Below are 18,805 nucleotides of genomic sequence, written 5' to 3'. Positions count from 1 at the left end.
GTTTCACTTTGTGTTTGTTGTGAACACGGCGGACTGTGTATTCTGAAAGAGTGGCGTGATCAGTCACACGCACACATCCCAGCCCCACCCACTCCCCACACCCCCTCCCCACACCCCCCACACCCCCCCACACCCCCCCTCACCCCCTCACCTCCACACCCACCCAACCAAACGCTCTGACGTTGCACTCAGCTGCTCCCCCATGGCATGTGCCACATCAACATCCCAGGTCGGCTCACTAGCTATGTCACTTTGCCTCTGTCCCTCCTCTCTCCTCCTCCTCCTCTCCCTCTCTCTCTCCCTCAGGCTGCCAGGCTGAAGACGACCACCGCTCGGTTTCAGGTAAACTTCAGCTCACACACGCAGGAGCAGCGGACTCACGATTTGGTTCTCGTTTTTGGGATTAGAAAGGTTAAGCCTGCCATTGACAGGCCCCAGAGGGGTGAGCCGAGTTCACCCCCGGCCCGGCCACCTAATTGTTCCCATTTGGGGTTTTTTTATTAGCTGTCATGCTTTTGTGATGGGAAAATGTTATTTTTTTGAGCAACGTGCAGGTGCATCCTAGCGTGGGAAACAGTTAGACTGGAAGTTAATATGTATTTAACTTTATTTTATTCTCAACAAATATTTAGTAGATTTACCTTAAGTTCTAACTAAATTGTACTGCTGTGATATGTTTGTATTTCAGCCATTGATACCCTTATCCAGAGTGACTCATGACCCCTGTTGCTAAGTGTAACAGTAGAATAAGTTTAAATTGCTAGACTGCCAACATTACAGGCAATCAATAAGGAGTGCAGGGGTCAAAGCCACAACAGCCACACAAAAGATTTAACAATATTTATGTAGCCCTTGAATGACTGAGCACAGAGAGGAACTAGGTCAAGAAATATGAGCAAAGATTAAAGGTGGAAAAGTTTTATTTGCAATAACCCTGCCAGCAACAAGCAAGCCAGGTTTATTACAACCATGTATAATATCTCATATCATGAGCATCATCGTAGTTCCAGACTGTCAACATTTTAGGCAGTAAAATATTCCAAATTTGTAGAACTTAAATGTGGAAAAAAAAACTACTTCTTAATATCATTCTCTAAATATATCTCAACTAATGTAATTAATAAACAAGTCAGAATAGATGTTTGGATTATAGTCACACATTTTCTGCTGATATTCACTAACCACTTAAATGATTCATTTATATTGACCAGTCTATTCATTTTAATTTCATCAAACTAAATGCTGACTTGAGTTGTATTCTCCTTGACTTTGCCTTCTCTTGAGCATAGACCCTGTGATCATAACTGAAGAATCATACATGATAAACAGCACCAAACAAGGCCCGCTGAAGATGTTATTCACTGAGCTAATGGTCCTTGTGGGGTGAGTATATTATTGTGGAAAGATAGTGGAAAAGATGCCCCAAACTGATAACATTGATCATATATAATCATAACAATGAATTCTGATGTATGTGTGTCTATGTTTCCATTTTATGTTTTATATGACATTAACATTTTAGATTTACTACTGTGCATGTGAAGATGAAGAAATCCCACAGCTAGAAGGGTCAAACTTCTACTAATTGCTTCTGGCTTTAGGAGAACATAATAAATGTTTGAATGTGTCTGACTCAGGAAAACTATGTGAATGCTTAAATTCAGTTATATTCCTCTTTAACTTGGGCAAACAATTTATCAAAGAATGTCCCTAGATCAACCTACTAAACCTCAATCAAGTCAAGTTTATTTGTACAGCCCTTGATCACAGATAGTGTCTCAAAGGGCTTCACAACACCCACGTTATGAAACAATAAAGTGTAATGACACCCCACAACCTTAGACCCTCAATGAGAACAAGGAAAAACTCCCATGACAACCTTGGCTGATGTTTGTCTGATACATTTACTAGACGAATCTCTCTTATTTGTTAGAGCTGTTGGCTTGGGCTACAGCGGTGTTCAGAGACCCGACTATGACGACACATCCAGCCCCGAGTTCCTCAACCCCTCCTGGATGGCGGGCATCCCCGACGGCCGGCCGCTGTCCGAGGTCACCATGCCCGGGACCCACAACACCATGGCCCTGTACGGCGGGGCCTTCGCCGAGTGCCAGTCCTGGAGTCTGGCGTCCCAGCTCCGCGCCGGCGTCCGCTTCCTGGACGTCCGCGTTCGTCACGTCAGGGGGAACCTGACCATCCACCACGGGGTGTCCTACCAGCGGGCGCACTTCGGCCACGTGCTGGAGGGCGTGGCCGACTTCCTGCGCGAGCACCCGAGCGAGACCGTGCTGATGCGTCTGAAGGAGGAGTTCAGCGAGACGTACGACATCTACGGCGCCGTGGTGAGCTACATCCACAGCTACGCCCACTGGGACCTGCTGTGGCACAGCCGGCTCACCCCCACCATGGGCCAGGCCCGAGGGAAGCTCATTGTCCTGCAAGACTTTTCTGGGCCAGATTTGGGAATGCGATATGGTTCCCTGGACATAGCCGATGACTGGAAGGTATGAAAGCTTTCTAACTCTGGTAATATCCTCAATATTGACCACAAATGCTGTTTAGAGATTAAAAGGTTGCTGTTCCCTATAGGTTCCCACACTCCTGCATGTGAAAGAGAAATGGCAAAGCGTGACTGAACACCTGGAGGCCGCACCGGTGGGAAACAAGGCCCACATCTTTCTCACCTACGCCAGTGGCGCTGGTGTGTTTGCCTACCCTAATGCCGTCGCACAGCGAATCAATACAAGACTGTACGACTACTTGAGGGCCAAGATGGACCAGAACCTGCGCTTTGGGATCATAACCATGGACTTCCCAGCTGCTCCTCTCATTCAACTGATCATTGACTTCAACTAAAAGAGGACACAAACAGAGGACAGGCCTCTAACTCAATTCCTAGCAAGACAAGTTTGAAATACATAACTTGTTCACTAAGAAATCGATCAAACAGTTAATTAATTTCAGTTCATGGCATTCTCATCCCATGACCTTACACTAGTTGAATTGTTAGCGCAGTCTGAGCCAGAATCATGCACTTGCCCAGAGGGAATAGTAGATTGATCAGTGACACTACAATCAATTAGTACCTGTCCTTTTACAGCGACAAAATGAAAACTGAATAGAGAATGTACTTCTAGAAACATGTTTTCACTTTTGGTGAAAGGCACATGATGAAGCCACACCCACAAACCAAATGGAAATGGAGTGATCGTGTGTAATTTCCTGGCAAAGCTGTCATTTCAAGTTTAGTGCCCGCTAAAAGGTGATGCATTTGAAACCACGACCCATTACTGTGGACACAAAACACAATGGTGAAGTGTTGCCTCAATGAAATGAACATGATTAAATGTAACATTCACTCGAGGTATTGGCAACTAAATATTTGTCATACAAATCTAAAAATAAATCAGAAAGTATACTTGGTAAACTGGCAACATGTGGAGTTTGAGTATAAACCTCAAGAAAAATATGTTTAGTAAAAAACGACTGCCTTTTGTGTCAGAATGGCTGTTTTCACACACAAATGGTGATTTGTCCATTGGTTAAGCCATAAAAGCTTTAAAAAAATAAATAGTATCAATTTACCATCCCACTGGAGAAAATCAACAGCAGCCTGAGACCTGACCTGATACTGAATCTCTTTTCATGGGTGTCATGATGAAGATGATTTTCAACAGACACCTCTCCCAATTCAATAAGCTTTGCAGCAGAAGGTGCCACATTCTGACTGGAGCCAAAAACTTCAGATCATATCACCCTGATTTTAACATCTTCACATATGGATTACCTGTTACTTTTAGAAATGATTTTAAGTTTTTACTGATGATGTGAAATGTAGAAGCATTTACAGGGCCACACAATACAGACATACTGTATAATACACATATAATACACATTATAATGATATATTATTAATTGTCCTTCACCTCGCATTTTACATTTTACTTTTGTTTCTTGCTTTGCTTTTATGTTTCTTGTTTTGCTTACATTGCGTCTTGCTTTTACTGTTGATTTTATCTTTTGTTTTTATTCTTTGTCAAGCACTTTGCAGGAGAGGTTTGCAAGAGAGTGCAAGTGGAAATGAAAAAAATCATCATGGGGCTGGATCCTGGCCAAAAACATATCTTGACACTTCAGATAGCAATAAATGATATTATCATAATTTCCTCTCAGTAAGAGTAACACACAGAAGGTAGAGGATATTGCGAAACAGTTTTAAAAAAATGAAATGATGAAATGGTTTGGCTTGTAGTAACATGTCTTAACATCCTGCCTGAAGACCAAAGGATGTTACTGTTGGCACGTTGCAAATGAACTGCAAACATGCCAACAGTGACAGCAGATGTCACACACACACACACACACATACACAGTCTCACAGGTACTACTACACTCATTCAATGAATCCTGGAAAAAGCCCTGAGAAGACAGACAGGTAAGGCAGTAAAGTATCTACATGCAGAACTGTTGATGCATACTGCATACTTCATGACACACTTCCTTCTTTCTTTACCTCAGGTATTAAGCAGAAAACACAGATGGAATCCCAGGAGCGAAGGACAACACAGCTTTCAATAGTCGGTTAGTTCTTTTCTCCACCATGTTCATGCCTGCCTTCTGCAGCATTGTATTTGTATTTGTATTAGAGTTATACTAATCCTTGAACCCCCCCCCCCCCCCCCCCTCTCCTCCTTCTCACAGTTGTGGTGAATATTATTTGGTGGATGGTTATGATTGCAGCTATTGGACTGGGTAGGTTTACTTTTGTTTAAGCGCTGCATATAATGTTACCTTATGATATTACTTTATTTTTTTCTTTTTCATCTGTTTTTTGTGTCTAACTTGATGATCACATATTGTATTTGTTATTCTTGCATCTTAGGGGCGACGCATCTGAACAGCTGTCCTGTGCAGCCCGCCATCCCCGTCTACCTGATAGGGCTGGGACTGTCCAGCCTGCTCTCTCTGTCTCTGACCTACATCTACATGTCAACGAAGCAGGGCTGCCTCCGCAGCTTCACCTCCGCCTGCATCTCCATCCTGCACATCTTCAGCTTCTGCTGGTTCATTTCAGGTAAGACAGGCAGCTGGGAGAGAGCAAGGAAGCTGACTGAAGGTTTATAAATGGCCTTTCTCTCAAGGTTTCTGACCAGTGAATTTATTTTCTAGCACAAAAAAGCCAATAAATGAAGACTCAAACCTCTATACATTGTACATTCCTGGGTCTTGTTTCCATTAGTATATATATATATATATTTTTTTTTTTTCAAATATATTGTTTTTAATTTTTATTTCAATTTCAGTTCGGTTTTAGTTTTTTTTTGTTTTCAGCATGGGTCTGGTAGTTTTAGTTTATCTATATATTTATGTTTTGCATAAGTTTAGCTTTAGTTTAGTTTTTATTTGGTTTCAGTTCTAGTTTTAGTATTTTTATTTTTTTCAAATTTATTTACATGCATTTTTCAATTAGCGTTCAGTAAAAATAGCCAAAACTTCTTAGCCCAAAATTGAAAGATGAAACAAAAAAATGTGATGGACGTTTTTATTTCATTCTAGTTGGTTTTACTAGTAGGCCAGATTGTTTTTTTCACAGGGTCTTGTTTTTATTTTTATTTCAGTTTATGGCATGTTTTTTTTAACACCTAGTTCGTTTAGGCTACAATAATGACCTTGGCAGGAACTTAGGGATGGGGTCAATTCTTTCTTTTCAAATCAACTTAAATCTTTTATACTATACATCTGTGATGCCAAACCTCTGTAAAACACTGCCAATAAACACTGAGCAAAGTTCAGTGTTTACAGACATACAGTATGTATAACGTGCTCTGATGGATCTGTCTGTCTGTACCTGCAGGCTCTGTGTGGGTTTATGAAATGTACGCTCCCAGCTACATAGCAGGGGAAGATCGATACTGCCAGAAAACCGTCTACCAGTTTGCGTTCTTCCTCACCAGTCTGTGCTGGTTTCTTGTGATTCTCATGTTCTTCTTCGCCGGCTGCTTCGCCCTCCTGTTCTGCCATAAACTGCTATTTGGGGTAAGAGGTTTGTCCCGCCTGCACGAAACGTCCTACGGCGGGACGAGTGAAGTTCAGGGACACAGTGCCACTGGGCCATGAGGGTCACTGGAGTGAGGTCGTCTCTTCCTGGTCTAGTAATGTCTGAGCAATTTCCCTTCACAATGATTTTGACAGTAATCAAATGTATTCAACATTTTGACAATGATGATGTTGATTCTGCTGCTGCTGCTGAGGATTAGGCCTATTATTATTATCAATAGAAGTGGTAGTGGCAGCAGCAGCAAGTAAAGTTATTTTTTAAGGAGCAGATAAAAAATAATGTAAGTATTAGTGAAAATGTATGTCTTTGAGTTGTTCAGTGATGTAACGTTCTCCAAGGAGATGATACAAGCTGATATGTGATTTCCTGAAAATAATGTCTATGAGAAATGTGTGCTCAAAACAACCAAAAATATTTTTTCTTCAATTTTCCTATAAACACTTAGAGAAAGAGAGATGACTTTACTCTGCGATGCAACATTTTGATTAGCATTAGAGGACTTGAGATGCTTCTGTACAATGTTCTGCTGCTTTTTCTTTACCACAGATTAGCATGCTAGCAAATTTAAAAAAATGGCCGCAGTAAATTAGGGGAAGTACCGTGATAAAAATCTGTTTGACTGCAGTTATATTTCATCACTAGCATTAACCAATACAGTCCCCACTGTTCAACTTGCTTAACTCCCACTCTTTTATAATCAGAAGAAGTCAATAACTGAGCTCAGATAAACTTTCCATTCTGTTCTTATGGGAAAGGGCAGCACCTTTCAACATAAATTAACAGAAGTCTAATTTAGGTATAGACAGCTCCAAGATCTGTTGAAATATCACATGGCTTTCACACACCACTACCACATCACACACTTTCTGCTTCCACCACAGTCTGCTGCAAAGACAATCAAATGGCCTACATTTGGGCCAATGGGAGATGGTGCTAGTAAATAATAATTTACAATCATCTTACACTGCTTCAGTATTGAGAAGGAGAATAAATTGTTACTAGAATCGTCTGTGTATTATATCTAAAATCAGTCTTTTCTTCTACATTGTATTAAAGATGTTTCTGTAACATTTCTAATGCATAGCCTAAATGAAGTTTTAGCTCATGTGTATTCATTCACTCTTTACATCTTCAAAGTTTGCAGGCTGTATACGTTTTGACTACATTTAAAATGTCCTCATGTAAGCTACATTAACTACTATCCATTGCAATGATCATGTATTTGCTGTCTGCCCATTTTATTTGTTTTTTGATTGCCATATATTGCCAATTTATGTGCTGTAGTGAGAGATTTTTCTGAGCACATATTTTCCTCCATTCATGATATGAAATGGAAGAATAAATGTGTTCAGAAAAAAACAGACAAAGTGCAAAACAACTGACTGTATGCAGCTTATGTGGACATTTAGGCTTGTGTAAACTTGTGAATTGTGCATCTGTGGTGCAGTTGTGTCCCTCTGTGCTCATTCTGTGGTTGTAAAAAAAAAAATACTGAATAGATGTCTCATGCTTGGCCACAGTGCAAGACAGCACCCATCATGCTGTTCAAGGAAGGATGTGCAGTCATAGTCAGAGGAGTAACTTTCATGTTTTGCTAAGATTGTAATGTATGATAACAATGGATTGCACAATGTTGTATGATAATAAAAGGTTTCCGTTTGATATGCATGATTTAATTATAAAAATAGAGGGGAGGCAATATTTTATTCCATCTAATTGATGTTTGCAAGGAATCCTGCGTGCTATAACAGAGAAACTCCTACAGATTGGCTACTTGTTTTGTACATGTTACTGTTGGCACGTTGCAAATGAACTGCAAACATGCCAACAGTGACAGCAGATATCACACACACACACACACACACACACACACACACACACACACACACACACACACACACTCACACACACACACACACACACACACACACTCACACATATACACACGTGTTTATTCTTGATGTTTATTTCATACCACCAACGTTTTTTTATTTTTTTTAAATAACCAAAGACGTAGGCAAAGGATTAGGAGTGCGGATTTAAATTCAGGCTTCCGTCGGGACTCCTATTTGAGCCGGTGTGGTCCTTTTGCGTCACAGCCGCTCAAGTGTCACGCTTTCATTTCGCGTTTGCTCTGTTTTCCGTGGTAGCTTGTTAGCTTAGCCTGTCACTCAGGATGAGAAACTGCATCAGTTAATGTGTCGCGTATGCTGAAATGATAGATGCTTAAAGAGCAATTGACAGTCGCTCTGCCGATACAGAAGTGACATCTCTCTGTTGGAGATTTTTGTGAACGAAGCAGCTCTTGTGTTGAGTAATGATGTGGAGCTCAGGCCGCCGTGTCCTTCAGGAGCTGCTAACACACCCTGCTGCCAGGAGTTTCTCTCAGACGGCTGTAAAGGTGAGTGCTGCTGGGGATGTTAAGAAAATGAGCCATGGCACAGCGGTCACTGTGAGAAATGGAGTAAATTGTTCTTCTAGTTACAGGCCTGAAGTGTATGGATTAGATGAAATTGTAATAATTCCCGTGGCAAGTTACTGGATGGCCTTACACGTTCTACAGCATGTAATTTCTAACTTTACATCAACAGGTCCTTGGTTAAATTATACCTTGAAATTGAGAAATGCAATTCTCATTGCACTGGACCTTTTAAATTCACTTTTACAGGTCTTGAAATGTCTTTGTACACAAACCTGCTGTATTTTATTATAGATCTACAGTTTTCATTTTAATGTTTATTTAATTTGTAACATTGGTCTCATATTACATTAACTGGCATTCAGAAGAGATTAAACTAAGTAACTAAATACATTTCAAGTTGATGAAGCTGAAGACACCCTGCATGAGATCTTCAGTATAGTCTTCCTTTGCCAGAGAGCCGCTATAAGGAGGCGAGCAATAATCCACACCAAATAAATTAGTTTGATGTTTTTGTCATGCCATGATTAAATGTAATAGTTTGTCTTATTTCACATAGACTTTGATAGCAGACATATAACTGTGTGAGAACATTTCTGGCCCCTTGTGATTTTCCCACAGAACACAGTCGTGGTGGAGCGCTGGTGGCAGGTGCCTCTGTCCAAAGAAGGCAGTCCGCCAAGGCTGTACCCCCGAAGACACAGAGTGTACCGGATGGTGGAGAACACCACACACAGCCCCAAGGACAAGATGGAGCTCATCCTCACACAGACCGTGGACAGTGAGTCCCTCCAACGCTCCGTTGTCATTTAAGATCAAGTGAAACTGACCATCAACTAACAAAGTGACCATCATGGAAAGCTATTATCAGGGACTGTGTTTATCAGACTTGTCAGAGAGGGAGTACTAAATTTATCCATAGATGATAAATACACTTTCAAATTAATTTTAATCTTTTTTTCATGGCTAAGCTCAAACGATGTACACTCATGGACATACGTTTGTTTGCCCTGGCAGAGCTTGGGGGGCGAGGAGACACTGTGTTTGTGAAGAAGTCCGTTGGCCGAAACAAGCTGCTGCCCCAAGGCCTGGCAGTATATCCGTCGCCGGAAAACAAACACATCTTTGCTGAGGAATTACGAGTGTGTACTACACTTTAATGCTTTTCTTTAACAGGCAGGTATTATATTGTTGTGGCATTTTGCTTATTTTCTCCAAACTCATTTGTCTTTGTCCATAGCTTTTGCACGAGGGGAGGCCAGAGGACAGAGTCCAAACACGCACCGGACAACTAGTGAGTGTTTCTCTACTGAAGATATTTGATATTTATTCTTTTATTCAAAGATTTTTATCGTTACTTGACAGAGTAATCAAACAAACATCAAGAGAATGATGGACTAGCAGTTGTCAGTCATCTAACAAAGGTGTCTGTGTGTTTGTAGACAGTGGACTTCCTCAAACGCTCGGAGTTGAAGATTCAGAAAATTCCCTCAGTTGAATACTCGCTGACTAAAGAGATTGTTTGCAGACAGTTATTCAAGAAGGTATGGCTGTCTTCTATAAATGTTTGAGCTTTATTGTCTTAATTTTATCCCTTAATTCCTTATATACTAACTATTAAAATGTCATAACATTAAAAAACCTTCCTGACGGTTTGACATCAAGTTACGGCACTGCTGATAAACATTTAAAATTCATTGATTTTTCTTTATGATGTGATTCATTGAATTTTGTAATTTTTTTTTTCCTTAGTTGGGAATTGTTGTGCCACCTCATGCGTTGAGACTTCCAGATGAGCCAATCAACAATTTAGGAGATTACTGGTGTGAGGTTACGGTAAGAGAAAATGGAAAATAATTTTGTCATCAAACATTTGGAGCATACCTTTGACATCTGTAGCACACACTATTGTTGCCTTTTAGTTGTTTGCTGGCTTTGGAAAAAAGAAATTGATTCAGAACTATTTAAGCTGACATAACTCTGGGTTATGTAAAAAAAAATGGCTCACAAAGCAGAAGCAGTAGCTGTTGATCTGCCAAAAAAGAAAAACATTCAGTTTCCGTGTTGCATTCCCTTCCAGGTTAATGGAATAAACACTGTGCGTATCCCCATGTCACTGGTGCCGTATGAAGACCCTTCTGCAAGTTTTCAGCGAATACTGAAAAAAGAAAGGCAGGAGCAGGCAAACACAGCAGCTTCAGAAGCAGTCGGACCTGCTGCTGACAAGGAGGAGGAGGAAGCTGTTTTGAAGGCAGTTTCTGAAGTGGGAGGGGAACCTGAGGCTTCAGCTCCTGAGGCTTCAGCTCCTCCAGAGGCAGCCGGCGCTGCTGAGGAAACGGCAGCATCTCCCGAGGCTTCAGCTCCTCCACAGACAAGTCAGGACACAGCAGTACCACCGGGTGATACCCCGAAAAAAGATTAATGGGACATTGTGAAATTTAAACTCCAAATGAAGATCTCCATAGAACTACAATGGACTTTGGTAACTGTTTACCCCCGTTACACAATATGATTAAAGATGCATAAGAACAGTCATTAAAGTGTAGTTATTTTTTTAAAAAAAAGGACTTTGGTGATTTTAGGACAAATGTTTTAGCAGGTCTTAATCAACAAGTCTTTGTGTTCATCTTTCACTCAGTGGATCGTGATGAAGTTGTGGACATGCCAATTAATTTAAAAAAAAGTCTGAGGGGTAGAATAACGGGTAGAAAAATCTGAACAGATTTTTTTCATGCAATTTTTGGGATCACTCAGAACATCCAGTATAGATGTTTTTGGTATCATTGCAAAGAAAAGTTATTTTTCATTTGACTTTTCTTGCATTTCAATAAGATGGACATATACTGTTGCTCTTATAAGTGACTCTCCCAATCTCGTTGCCTCTTTATGGGTTTACTTTGACCTTAAGGAATGTCAGATAAAAAAAATCCAACTGTGGGAGACTTTATAGGACCCTGTGGTTTCATGTTGGTGAGCTATACCATCTTCCATGTAAACCCTTTAAAGGAAAACTGCAGTGGGATCAACTTTTTTTTCTGTAATACCAGCATCATTATGATACCAATGTGATTTAGACAAAGCAACACAGCCAGGAAAGGAAAACAAATCAATTTTAACTGCACAACACACACAAACAAAGTAAAGGGTAAACATGAAGGTCTTTTCCAGTATTGCCATTAGATATGCTCCTCACTGAGTTTGTCATCTCAGTGCTTAATACAGTTTTACACTTTCTTGGCATACTTTTGGTCAAACCCTCCTTCAGGTCGATGTTGGTACCTGGGTGTACTGGAGTTTTTCCAGGATACTGACATGTAGCCCAGCCACGGAGTGATGTGTGTATCTGACTTATGATATTCCCATCAAGGTAGTTTGCTTATTATAAAGGGCAATTTTCCCTTGTCCTGTCGAAGGGATGCCGAAGAAAAGTTGCAAGGAAAGAAAAAAGGTTAGAGTTCCCCAAAAGAAAGCTGCCTTCAGACACAGTCAGTGGCCAAATGTTTTCGGGCAGTGAAGTTGGTCAGACAGGTGTGAGGATATGGATCCAGACTGTCAGTTACTTGTGTTTGGGGTGTATTTTTCTTGGGAAAATGTCTCATGGCCAGTGCCAGGTGTGTATACGTACTGTGACAAGCGCACTACAGGGATATTAATGTAATCCACTGTCACTTGTGGTCACATAGCCCTTATGTACAAGAACTGTGAAATCTGTGACCCATCAATATCACTGGACTGCTGATGCCTTTCTTTGAGATTCTCTGCCAAACATTAGATGCAGACTCTTGCATCTCACTGAGACAGGTTAGGTCAGATTAGGTTGTACACTGTAGACTTTATGGATGACAACACAGAGTCAATGTCCAGCCCCCCCTCCCCCTCCCCCTCCCCCTCCCCCTCCCCCTCCACACCTCAAGCTTTACAGGACTTCTTTAACTGTAGGGTGGCTCATGGCTCGTTTACATACGGAGCTCTAGCGCAAATAATGTTTTAAGGTGTTGTGGTGGTATGGCAGAGGTTTTTATCTTGTTTGCTACCACAAGGCCTGGACATTGAGTCATGTTTTGAGCCATTAATACAATAGTAAGATGTGTATGAAATATGGTGCATGGGGAGGAAACCTGACTCACAAGTTCACATTGCTCCCTTGTGTTTCCCAATTTCACCGCCTGCATGGAAATCTAATGTAACACTGATGGAGGGTGGACTAACCATTCTGCTTCAACAAAGGAGAAGGAAAACATTTTAGAGCTTAAATACATGTCAATGCCTCAAAGCCATTTAAAAGGCTGATGAGCAGGATGGGAAAGAATAAGACAAGATGAAATGTTACATCCACACTCCCTCAAAAAGAGAAAGCAGAAATCTGCAATATTCTCCATAGCTGGAGAGAACGGCAGTATTTTGTTTCACTACATCGCACAGTTCATAGCATTTTCCCCCAAATAACAGTTTTCAGGCTACTGAAAACATTCCCACTCACTGGCAGTGGACAGTCAGATACAGAGAAACTCCTGGACCACTCGGGGGAGGACTTCCAAAAAGAGTACAGCAGGAAGAAATATTGTCACATCATGCTCTCAACTACCTAGCATAACAAGATTTCAACTTGACATGAATGCATTCCCCATTTGGAGAACTTTCAGGAGGTTGACACCATTGGAAAAGGTGTTTCCTGCCCATCATCTACTCATGTAAGCCAAGTTAGTGAACAGACCCATCATGGGGCTTTGGGAGACAACCGCTGAACCTATAAGATGCTGCTGGATGCTGCGAGGGAACACTGAGGTAAAACTCCTGTTTTATGTGATAATCAGTTTGCCCTGAGCATAGTTGAAGAACCAGGTGAAACTGGAATGCATGTTTTGGTTCTCTGGTAATAGCCACATAGACAAAAACAACATTTAGCCACCTCTAATGCATGAATGAATGGGAGAGAGCAATTTCAATTGTTTCCCAACATCTTTATTTGGCATTAAAAAGTTGTTGTTTTGACATAGAAAAATGCAACATCTCACAATTGTCACATGACTCCCATTCATTTCTCATTAGCAGTGGCGATATTCGTGTGATTACCAGAGAACCAAACCTGTATTGAACGCTACTTTCAGGGCAGAGGGCCATCTGTCTTTAGCACAAGAAAGGAATTGTACTTCTATCACATGAATAACATGAGTACACCTTAAAAGGAAAATATTTCATTATAGGGTCCATTACGTCATGAGCGCCACTGACTGGCCAAAGGTAACATAACATTTACATGGTTAAGTAGGAATTGTATCATTTTAGAAAATGAGTGAAATTATACCTTTGAGGAAACTATTGTGAAAGGACAGTGTAATGGCTTAGACCCTGGATTGGACTGGAACAGTCAACCAAAAGAACTACAGAATATTAACAATTCTTCAATACAAATATGGGGTGGAGGACGGGCAAAAAAGAGGAACAAAGGGACAGTCAGCATTAAGGTTTGTATACTTTCTTCCCAAACCAAGGTAACAGAAAGCTCCTACTTGGGCAGGGAACTCTGGAAAGCTCTACTCTAATTTCTGATGAGGGTTTCTGCATGCCACCAAGTGTCCACATTACGACATTTAGAAGCCATATTTGGCCTGGGTTTGCCGGCGGGTTAGCTTGTTGTCTGCCCAGTTGTTCTTCAGTTCCAGCTCACGCTCCTTTGCCTATGGGTGAAAGAAGAGGATATAAAAGCTAAAAATGCTGTAGAGCCCTCTTGAGACAAAAGGTCATGTAAATAACACTTTTCAAATAACAGTGTTGATTGAAATTCCTAAGGAAAGGGGTTCCAATGCACTTAGGCTCTGATTCGGTCCTTCAGCCAAGAGAAAAGATCCTTGTATTTGTGTCATGTGTAGCTTTGAGTTGGGGCGGTGCAGAGGAGAATATTTAAATTATCCCTCTCTCACACCTGCCTACTGGGTTGCCAGGTTTCTGACATTAGTAAGTTTTTGCATATGGCCGCTCTCAGTGGGTCACAGGTGTCAAACCAAATTTAATTTGATTTCAATATCAAGTGCTATAATTTGGAAATTGCCAAAGAGACCTAATAGGTTACCTATATTCAATGCAACATCAGTTAGGCTGACTAAAATGAAGCTGTTGTCTTTATACTGGGTATTGAATGCAAGCCTTATCAAAAACACACAGTGGCCGCTGTACTAGCGCCACCTTTTCGCCAGAGCAGACATCGTTTAGTAGAAAAGAACATAAGTTGCAATGCCCGGAGAAACCCGGAGAACTCCTCTTTTTGGGAAAACTCCGCCCTGCATGTATAGCTGCTCAAGAGGCACATAGCAAGATCTTCAGTGTTTGGATAAGTTGCTGAAGTCTGAACGCCGGCCCACACAATTTTTTGGATAAATCCCTACTACGTGCACTTATCTCAACTCCAAATAACAACAACCCACACAGGTCATCCAATAGCTCTGAATGTTCAACAAGAAACTACTGACAGAGATAAGAGAAATGCTTGTTTGCTCATTTGATGCTTGTTTGTGTACCTTGTGTGGGCTGAACACCAAGCTGTGGTGGAGTTCTCTTGCACTGTATAACCCATGGCATATGGTGTTCAAGGCAAGTGCACTGTACAGACAAGCGCTCTGGTGGCGCTCTGCCTGGAGCTGGATGTGTGTGGACATGTCACACTGGGACTGCATGTAGGCGTATTAACTCTGAATCCCTGCCCTCCTCCGTGTCTCTTTCTTAGACCCAACTGAAGGCTATTTTTTATAAACTTGCATTATCTAATAACTTTGTTCTCATTGTGGTGTCCTGGTATTGTTAATTTGTGTTAGGACTTAAATTTGGTTTTTGCTGAGTCAGCCTTTATGAACTATGAGCACTAATAGAGTCAGCAGTGCAATTTGTCCCTTTACCATGGTTAATTCTCTGTTTAAATGTTTGCATTGATCATTTTAATTTACAGCACTTTAAAACGTCTTTCAGAATGCTGAAATGTAGGCAGCTTAATGCTGCAGTAAGAAAGTATAATGTGGCATTGAAGCAGCACACACCTGGTGAATGAGATATGTTATCTGGTGCTTGCGTCGCTGTTGTCCTGTAGGTTGATCGCCTTTTTTCTGCAGACGCCAGGAAAAGGTAACAAAAAAAAACACAGAAAACAAGGTTAAGGGATGTTGGAGGATACGTAGTTCCTGTTTACAATCATCAATCATGCCTTAAAATATTTCCAGCTTCTACCACGTCAAAACATTTATATATATATATATATATATATATATATATATATATATATATATATATATATATACACACACACACACACACACACATACATACATACATACATATATATACATACACACACACACACACATATATATATATATACACACTGTATATATATATTAAAAGGCTTTAGGTTCAACCTTCCCAGTCTCCATTGAGCGAAAACAGTAAGCAAAGGCATATGCGCCATCATAAAGCTACAAATGACATAATCTGTATGTGTAAATAACACAACAGTTCTTCCTGCCTCTCTACAATGAAAGGCATAGCAAACTCCTCTACAACTGTGCATAAACCAAAACATAAACTTAAGTGGAACCTAACACCCAGACCTCTCAAACGAAATCAGCAGCTAAGACCTCTAGCGATAGCGTTGCAGCTCACCTTGCTGAAGGACTGGCGCTCCTGCTTCTCCTCCGTCATGCTCTTGGTCATCCACTGCTGGGTGCCGCTCAGCTGGTCGTCCCCCTTGATCTCCAGAAACTTCACCTCCTCTTTGCCCCTGTTCCTTTTCCCCTGCAGCCGCATGAACTGCAATATGGGGAGAAGAGGCTCATATCAACTCAATCTCAAATGAGGTTTCACCCTGCCTAGAAGATTATCGAGTCATATTACTGCTGCTCCGTTTCACATCCTTTTCTAAATAAGATCTACTGTTGAACTTCAATTGTAGCAATGGCATGCACAAACAGACAAAAATGTGATGACAGGACAGAGCATGGCAGCAAAATTAGCAAGAGTTAACCTACTCAGATGGTGTTGTATAACATGGTAAAACAATGCAAATTAGTAGCACGCTTCTTACCGCTTCATCATCAAACATGGCAGAGGAGCCAGGCTCTTCAGCCTCCGCCAATCCGGGGTTAGGATCCTGGTAGTATGGCTCATTATAGTATCCCTGTCCAAGGAGAAAATGTTTGTTATTAAACTCACAGTGTAACTTGTCTCTAAAGCCATTGCATTGACATGTACATGTAACCTACTGGATCAGTCACTGTTACCTGAGGGAAAGCCTCCGGGCCGGCGATGGGCTGCTGGTATTGAGGATGCTGACTTCCCCATGTACCAGCTCCCTCATGGTTCAACCCAAAGTCGAGAGGGGCATCTGACTGGCCGCTATCGTCACCAGGTACAAAAGGAACGACATCTGCGGGGGCTCCCGGCTCGGGGTCTAGGCTAGGGACAACTGCGGGGAGCGGCTGGGAGCTCTCGCCTAAGGAAAAGTAGTTCTCCGGGGCCATATCCTCCTCATTGTCCTGGTCATCTGTGGCTATTTGCCTCGCCAGCTGCATGGCGGCTGACTTAGCTGCAGCTTTGATAGCGGAGGGGGACGCACTAGAACCAAGCAGACCCTGGGCAGGCGTACCAGGCTTGGGTCCTTTGGGCTCCAGGCGCTTGGTGAGTGTGTGAGGGATCAGGGGTCTCTGGGTCTCCTTCACAGTCAGGTTTTTGGGCTGTGGCAGAAGGGACGAGAGGCCTGTACCTGGGCCCTGGGAGAGACATGGGAAAAGGGCAAAGTGTGAAAGAGAGTTTGGAGAATGTCAGCCAGATCACTGTAGTATGGTGCCGCAAATGAGAGAAATCATGTTTTTTTGTGTTATTTGTTTCCTTTCCCCCTTATGTATTTTTTATCATTATTGAGACAGAAGAAACACTGAATAGAAAACAGCGGAAGCACAGAATAGTGCCCCCAGAAGAACTGAAACTAGGCTGGCAAGGGTACATGTTGTTCCAGATGTATTACATCAACTCTATCCATGTGTTAACTTACAAAATATTCTGCTAGTTCATATTCCCTTTTTGAGTTGGCACATGCAAACATCATATCGCATCTAGTACTACTACTACTCAACACGGGCTCATAAGGTGATTAAGAGAAATCCAAATATAACAGCTGAGTCATGGCTGTATTGGCTGGGATAGTGAGAGATGTAAACATCTTATCCTATCTACTGTGGGGTGTGCAGACTGAGCAAGGTTTGTTTCCATGGTAATTTGTGTAAACAGGGATATGAAGGTGCACTGAGCAGCTCATATTGAATACGACCTTAGCCAGTATTAGAGCTAGTATTCTGGGTTACTATGAATGAAAACACATATTCTTACCTGAGGTTGTAATTTCTTCTTTGCAGGCTCATCATCATCCGAGTCTGACTATTGACAAGACAAGAAATTAAAACTTAATAATCACCACCAGCACCTGCTCACATATATTATTCACGATTACACAGAAACAAATGGCTGAAAAGACGAATTTGCTTACATCCTGTCTTTGGATCTGTGGTATGACAATTTTGACAGGCTCTGTTCGCTTCTTCGGCTTAGGCAGATTGAAAAGTAAGCCTCCTTTAGATGGCTGGGAATCTAGGTCATCGTTTGACGAACTGTCCCTTGACGAAAGGTTTGATTTCGTCTCCTTGCTTGGTCCTTCGTTTCCTAGCGTGGTTGATGTCGCCTTTTTAGGAGCAGGTAGAAGTGAAAACAGCCCTGCACCTGGTTTGCTCTGCGGAACCACAGAGGTTGAGGTTTCTTCTGAGTCGCTGTCATCACTGCTGCCGTAGGCTACTAAAGACATGTTTGCTGATGTTGAGGATTATTCTGCAGCAACTCGTGGACATGGAGAACCACTTCTCTTGGTTGTGTCTCAAAAAGCCGTACTCACGTTGGCTTCTCTTCTCTGATGAACTGACATGAATTTAAAGTGCGACGATCTTTTATCAATACAGCCGACTAAAAGCCAACAGTTCACTCCACACCGATACTGAAATCATTCAAGGAGCTGTCGTGTTGCAGTGGTTCAAATGAGGGCCTCACAGCGGGCTCATTTAAATTGGAGGACTGTCCCAACTTCGGATTGCTAGCTAGGCCGCAGCAGACGATTTAACTACCTGGCCTTTCTTGCTCAGTCAAATTAAATCCGCATCACCTCGATGATACATATGACAACCTCAGTTCCTGCGATAACTGTTTTCTTTTACAACGCAAAATATGCCTTTTATAAGAAGTTACACCAACAAATTGTGCCAGTAGTCTCTAGTCCTCATCAAAACATTTGCTTCCATCGT

The 18,805-nt window shown here is 41.6% G+C and overlaps 4 protein-coding genes across 4 annotated transcripts; 3 read left to right on the top strand and 1 right to left on the bottom strand.

Moving 5' to 3' along the window:
• Positions 1 to 1,318: 1,318 nt before the first annotated feature.
• On the top strand, positions 1,319 to 2,856 carry LOC139643280 (1-phosphatidylinositol phosphodiesterase-like). The gene is made up of 3 exons (XM_071518413.1): positions 1,319 to 1,383; positions 1,934 to 2,504; positions 2,590 to 2,856. The coding sequence occupies exons 1-3, from the start codon at positions 1,319 to 1,321 to the stop codon at positions 2,854 to 2,856; spliced, it is 903 nt and encodes a 300-aa protein (XP_071374514.1).
• A 1,484-nt stretch (positions 2,857 to 4,340) lies between these two features.
• On the top strand, positions 4,341 to 7,703 carry LOC139643200 (transmembrane protein 272-like). Its single transcript, XM_071518387.1, has 5 exons — positions 4,341 to 4,435; positions 4,519 to 4,581; positions 4,702 to 4,752; positions 4,883 to 5,074; positions 5,855 to 7,703. The coding sequence occupies exons 2-5, from the start codon at positions 4,539 to 4,541 to the stop codon at positions 6,115 to 6,117; spliced, it is 549 nt and encodes a 182-aa protein (XP_071374488.1). The 5' UTR covers positions 4,341 to 4,435; positions 4,519 to 4,538; the 3' UTR covers positions 6,118 to 7,703.
• A 493-nt stretch (positions 7,704 to 8,196) lies between these two features.
• LOC139643146 (large ribosomal subunit protein bL9m-like) lies at positions 8,197 to 11,007 on the top strand. The gene is made up of 7 exons (XM_071518319.1): positions 8,197 to 8,459; positions 9,099 to 9,258; positions 9,495 to 9,619; positions 9,718 to 9,771; positions 9,920 to 10,021; positions 10,230 to 10,313; positions 10,558 to 11,007. Exons 1-7 carry the CDS (start codon positions 8,376 to 8,378, stop codon positions 10,897 to 10,899), a joined length of 951 nt encoding a protein of 316 aa, XP_071374420.1. The 5' UTR covers positions 8,197 to 8,375; the 3' UTR covers positions 10,900 to 11,007.
• A 1,395-nt stretch (positions 11,008 to 12,402) lies between these two features.
• Positions 12,403 to 18,805, bottom strand: LOC139642967 (proline-rich protein PRCC-like). Its single transcript, XM_071518071.1, has 7 exons — positions 18,004 to 18,805; positions 17,847 to 17,894; positions 16,742 to 17,230; positions 16,546 to 16,638; positions 16,125 to 16,271; positions 15,506 to 15,571; positions 12,403 to 14,155 (listed from the first exon to the last, which is right to left on the bottom strand). The coding sequence occupies exons 1-7, from the start codon at positions 18,313 to 18,315 to the stop codon at positions 14,069 to 14,071; spliced, it is 1,242 nt and encodes a 413-aa protein (XP_071374172.1). The 5' UTR covers positions 18,316 to 18,805; the 3' UTR covers positions 12,403 to 14,068.

This window comes from Centroberyx affinis, unplaced genomic scaffold, assembly GCF_046629955.1.
Source record: "Centroberyx affinis isolate AG114_WGS23_722 - 3 ecotype Tasmania unplaced genomic scaffold, CSIRO-AGI_Caff_v1 ptg000046l_1, whole genome shotgun sequence".
Classification (NCBI taxonomy): domain Eukaryota; kingdom Metazoa; phylum Chordata; class Actinopteri; order Beryciformes; family Berycidae; genus Centroberyx; species Centroberyx affinis.
Note: the sequence above shows the minus strand (reverse complement) of the source record. Positions and strands in the feature narration are given on the sequence as shown.

Coding starts and splice junctions, on each gene's coding strand:
- LOC139643280 (XM_071518413.1), top strand. CDS start 1,319: ATGATAAACAGCACCAAACAAGGCCCGCTGAAGATGTTATTCACTGAG. Junction 1,384..1,933: donor GAGCTAATGGTCCTTGTGGG/GTGAGTATATTA, acceptor CTTATTTGTTAG/AGCTGTTGGCTTGGGCTACA. Junction 2,505..2,589: donor ACATAGCCGATGACTGGAAG/GTATGAAAGCTT, acceptor TGTTCCCTATAG/GTTCCCACACTCCTGCATGT.
- LOC139643146 (XM_071518319.1), top strand. CDS start 8,376: ATGATGTGGAGCTCAGGCCGCCGTGTCCTTCAGGAGCTGCTAACACAC. Junction 9,620..9,717: donor TCTTTGCTGAGGAATTACGA/GTGTGTACTACA, acceptor CTTTGTCCATAG/CTTTTGCACGAGGGGAGGCC. Junction 10,022..10,229: donor GCAGACAGTTATTCAAGAAG/GTATGGCTGTCT, acceptor TTTTTTCCTTAG/TTGGGAATTGTTGTGCCACC.
- LOC139643200 (XM_071518387.1), top strand. CDS start 4,539: ATGGAATCCCAGGAGCGAAGGACAACACAGCTTTCAATAGTCG. Junction 4,582..4,701: donor AACACAGCTTTCAATAGTCG/GTTAGTTCTTTT, acceptor TCCTTCTCACAG/TTGTGGTGAATATTATTTGG. Junction 5,075..5,854: donor CTTCTGCTGGTTCATTTCAG/GTAAGACAGGCA, acceptor CTGTACCTGCAG/GCTCTGTGTGGGTTTATGAA.
- LOC139642967 (XM_071518071.1), bottom strand. CDS start 18,315: ATGTCTTTAGTAGCCTACGGCAGCAGTGATGACAGCGACTCAGAAGAA. Junction 17,231..17,846: donor AGAAGAAATTACAACCTCAG/GTAAGAATATGT, acceptor TGTCTCTCCCAG/GGCCCAGGTACAGGCCTCTC. Junction 16,639..16,741: donor GCCCGGAGGCTTTCCCTCAG/GTAACAGTGACT, acceptor CTCCTTGGACAG/GGATACTATAATGAGCCATA.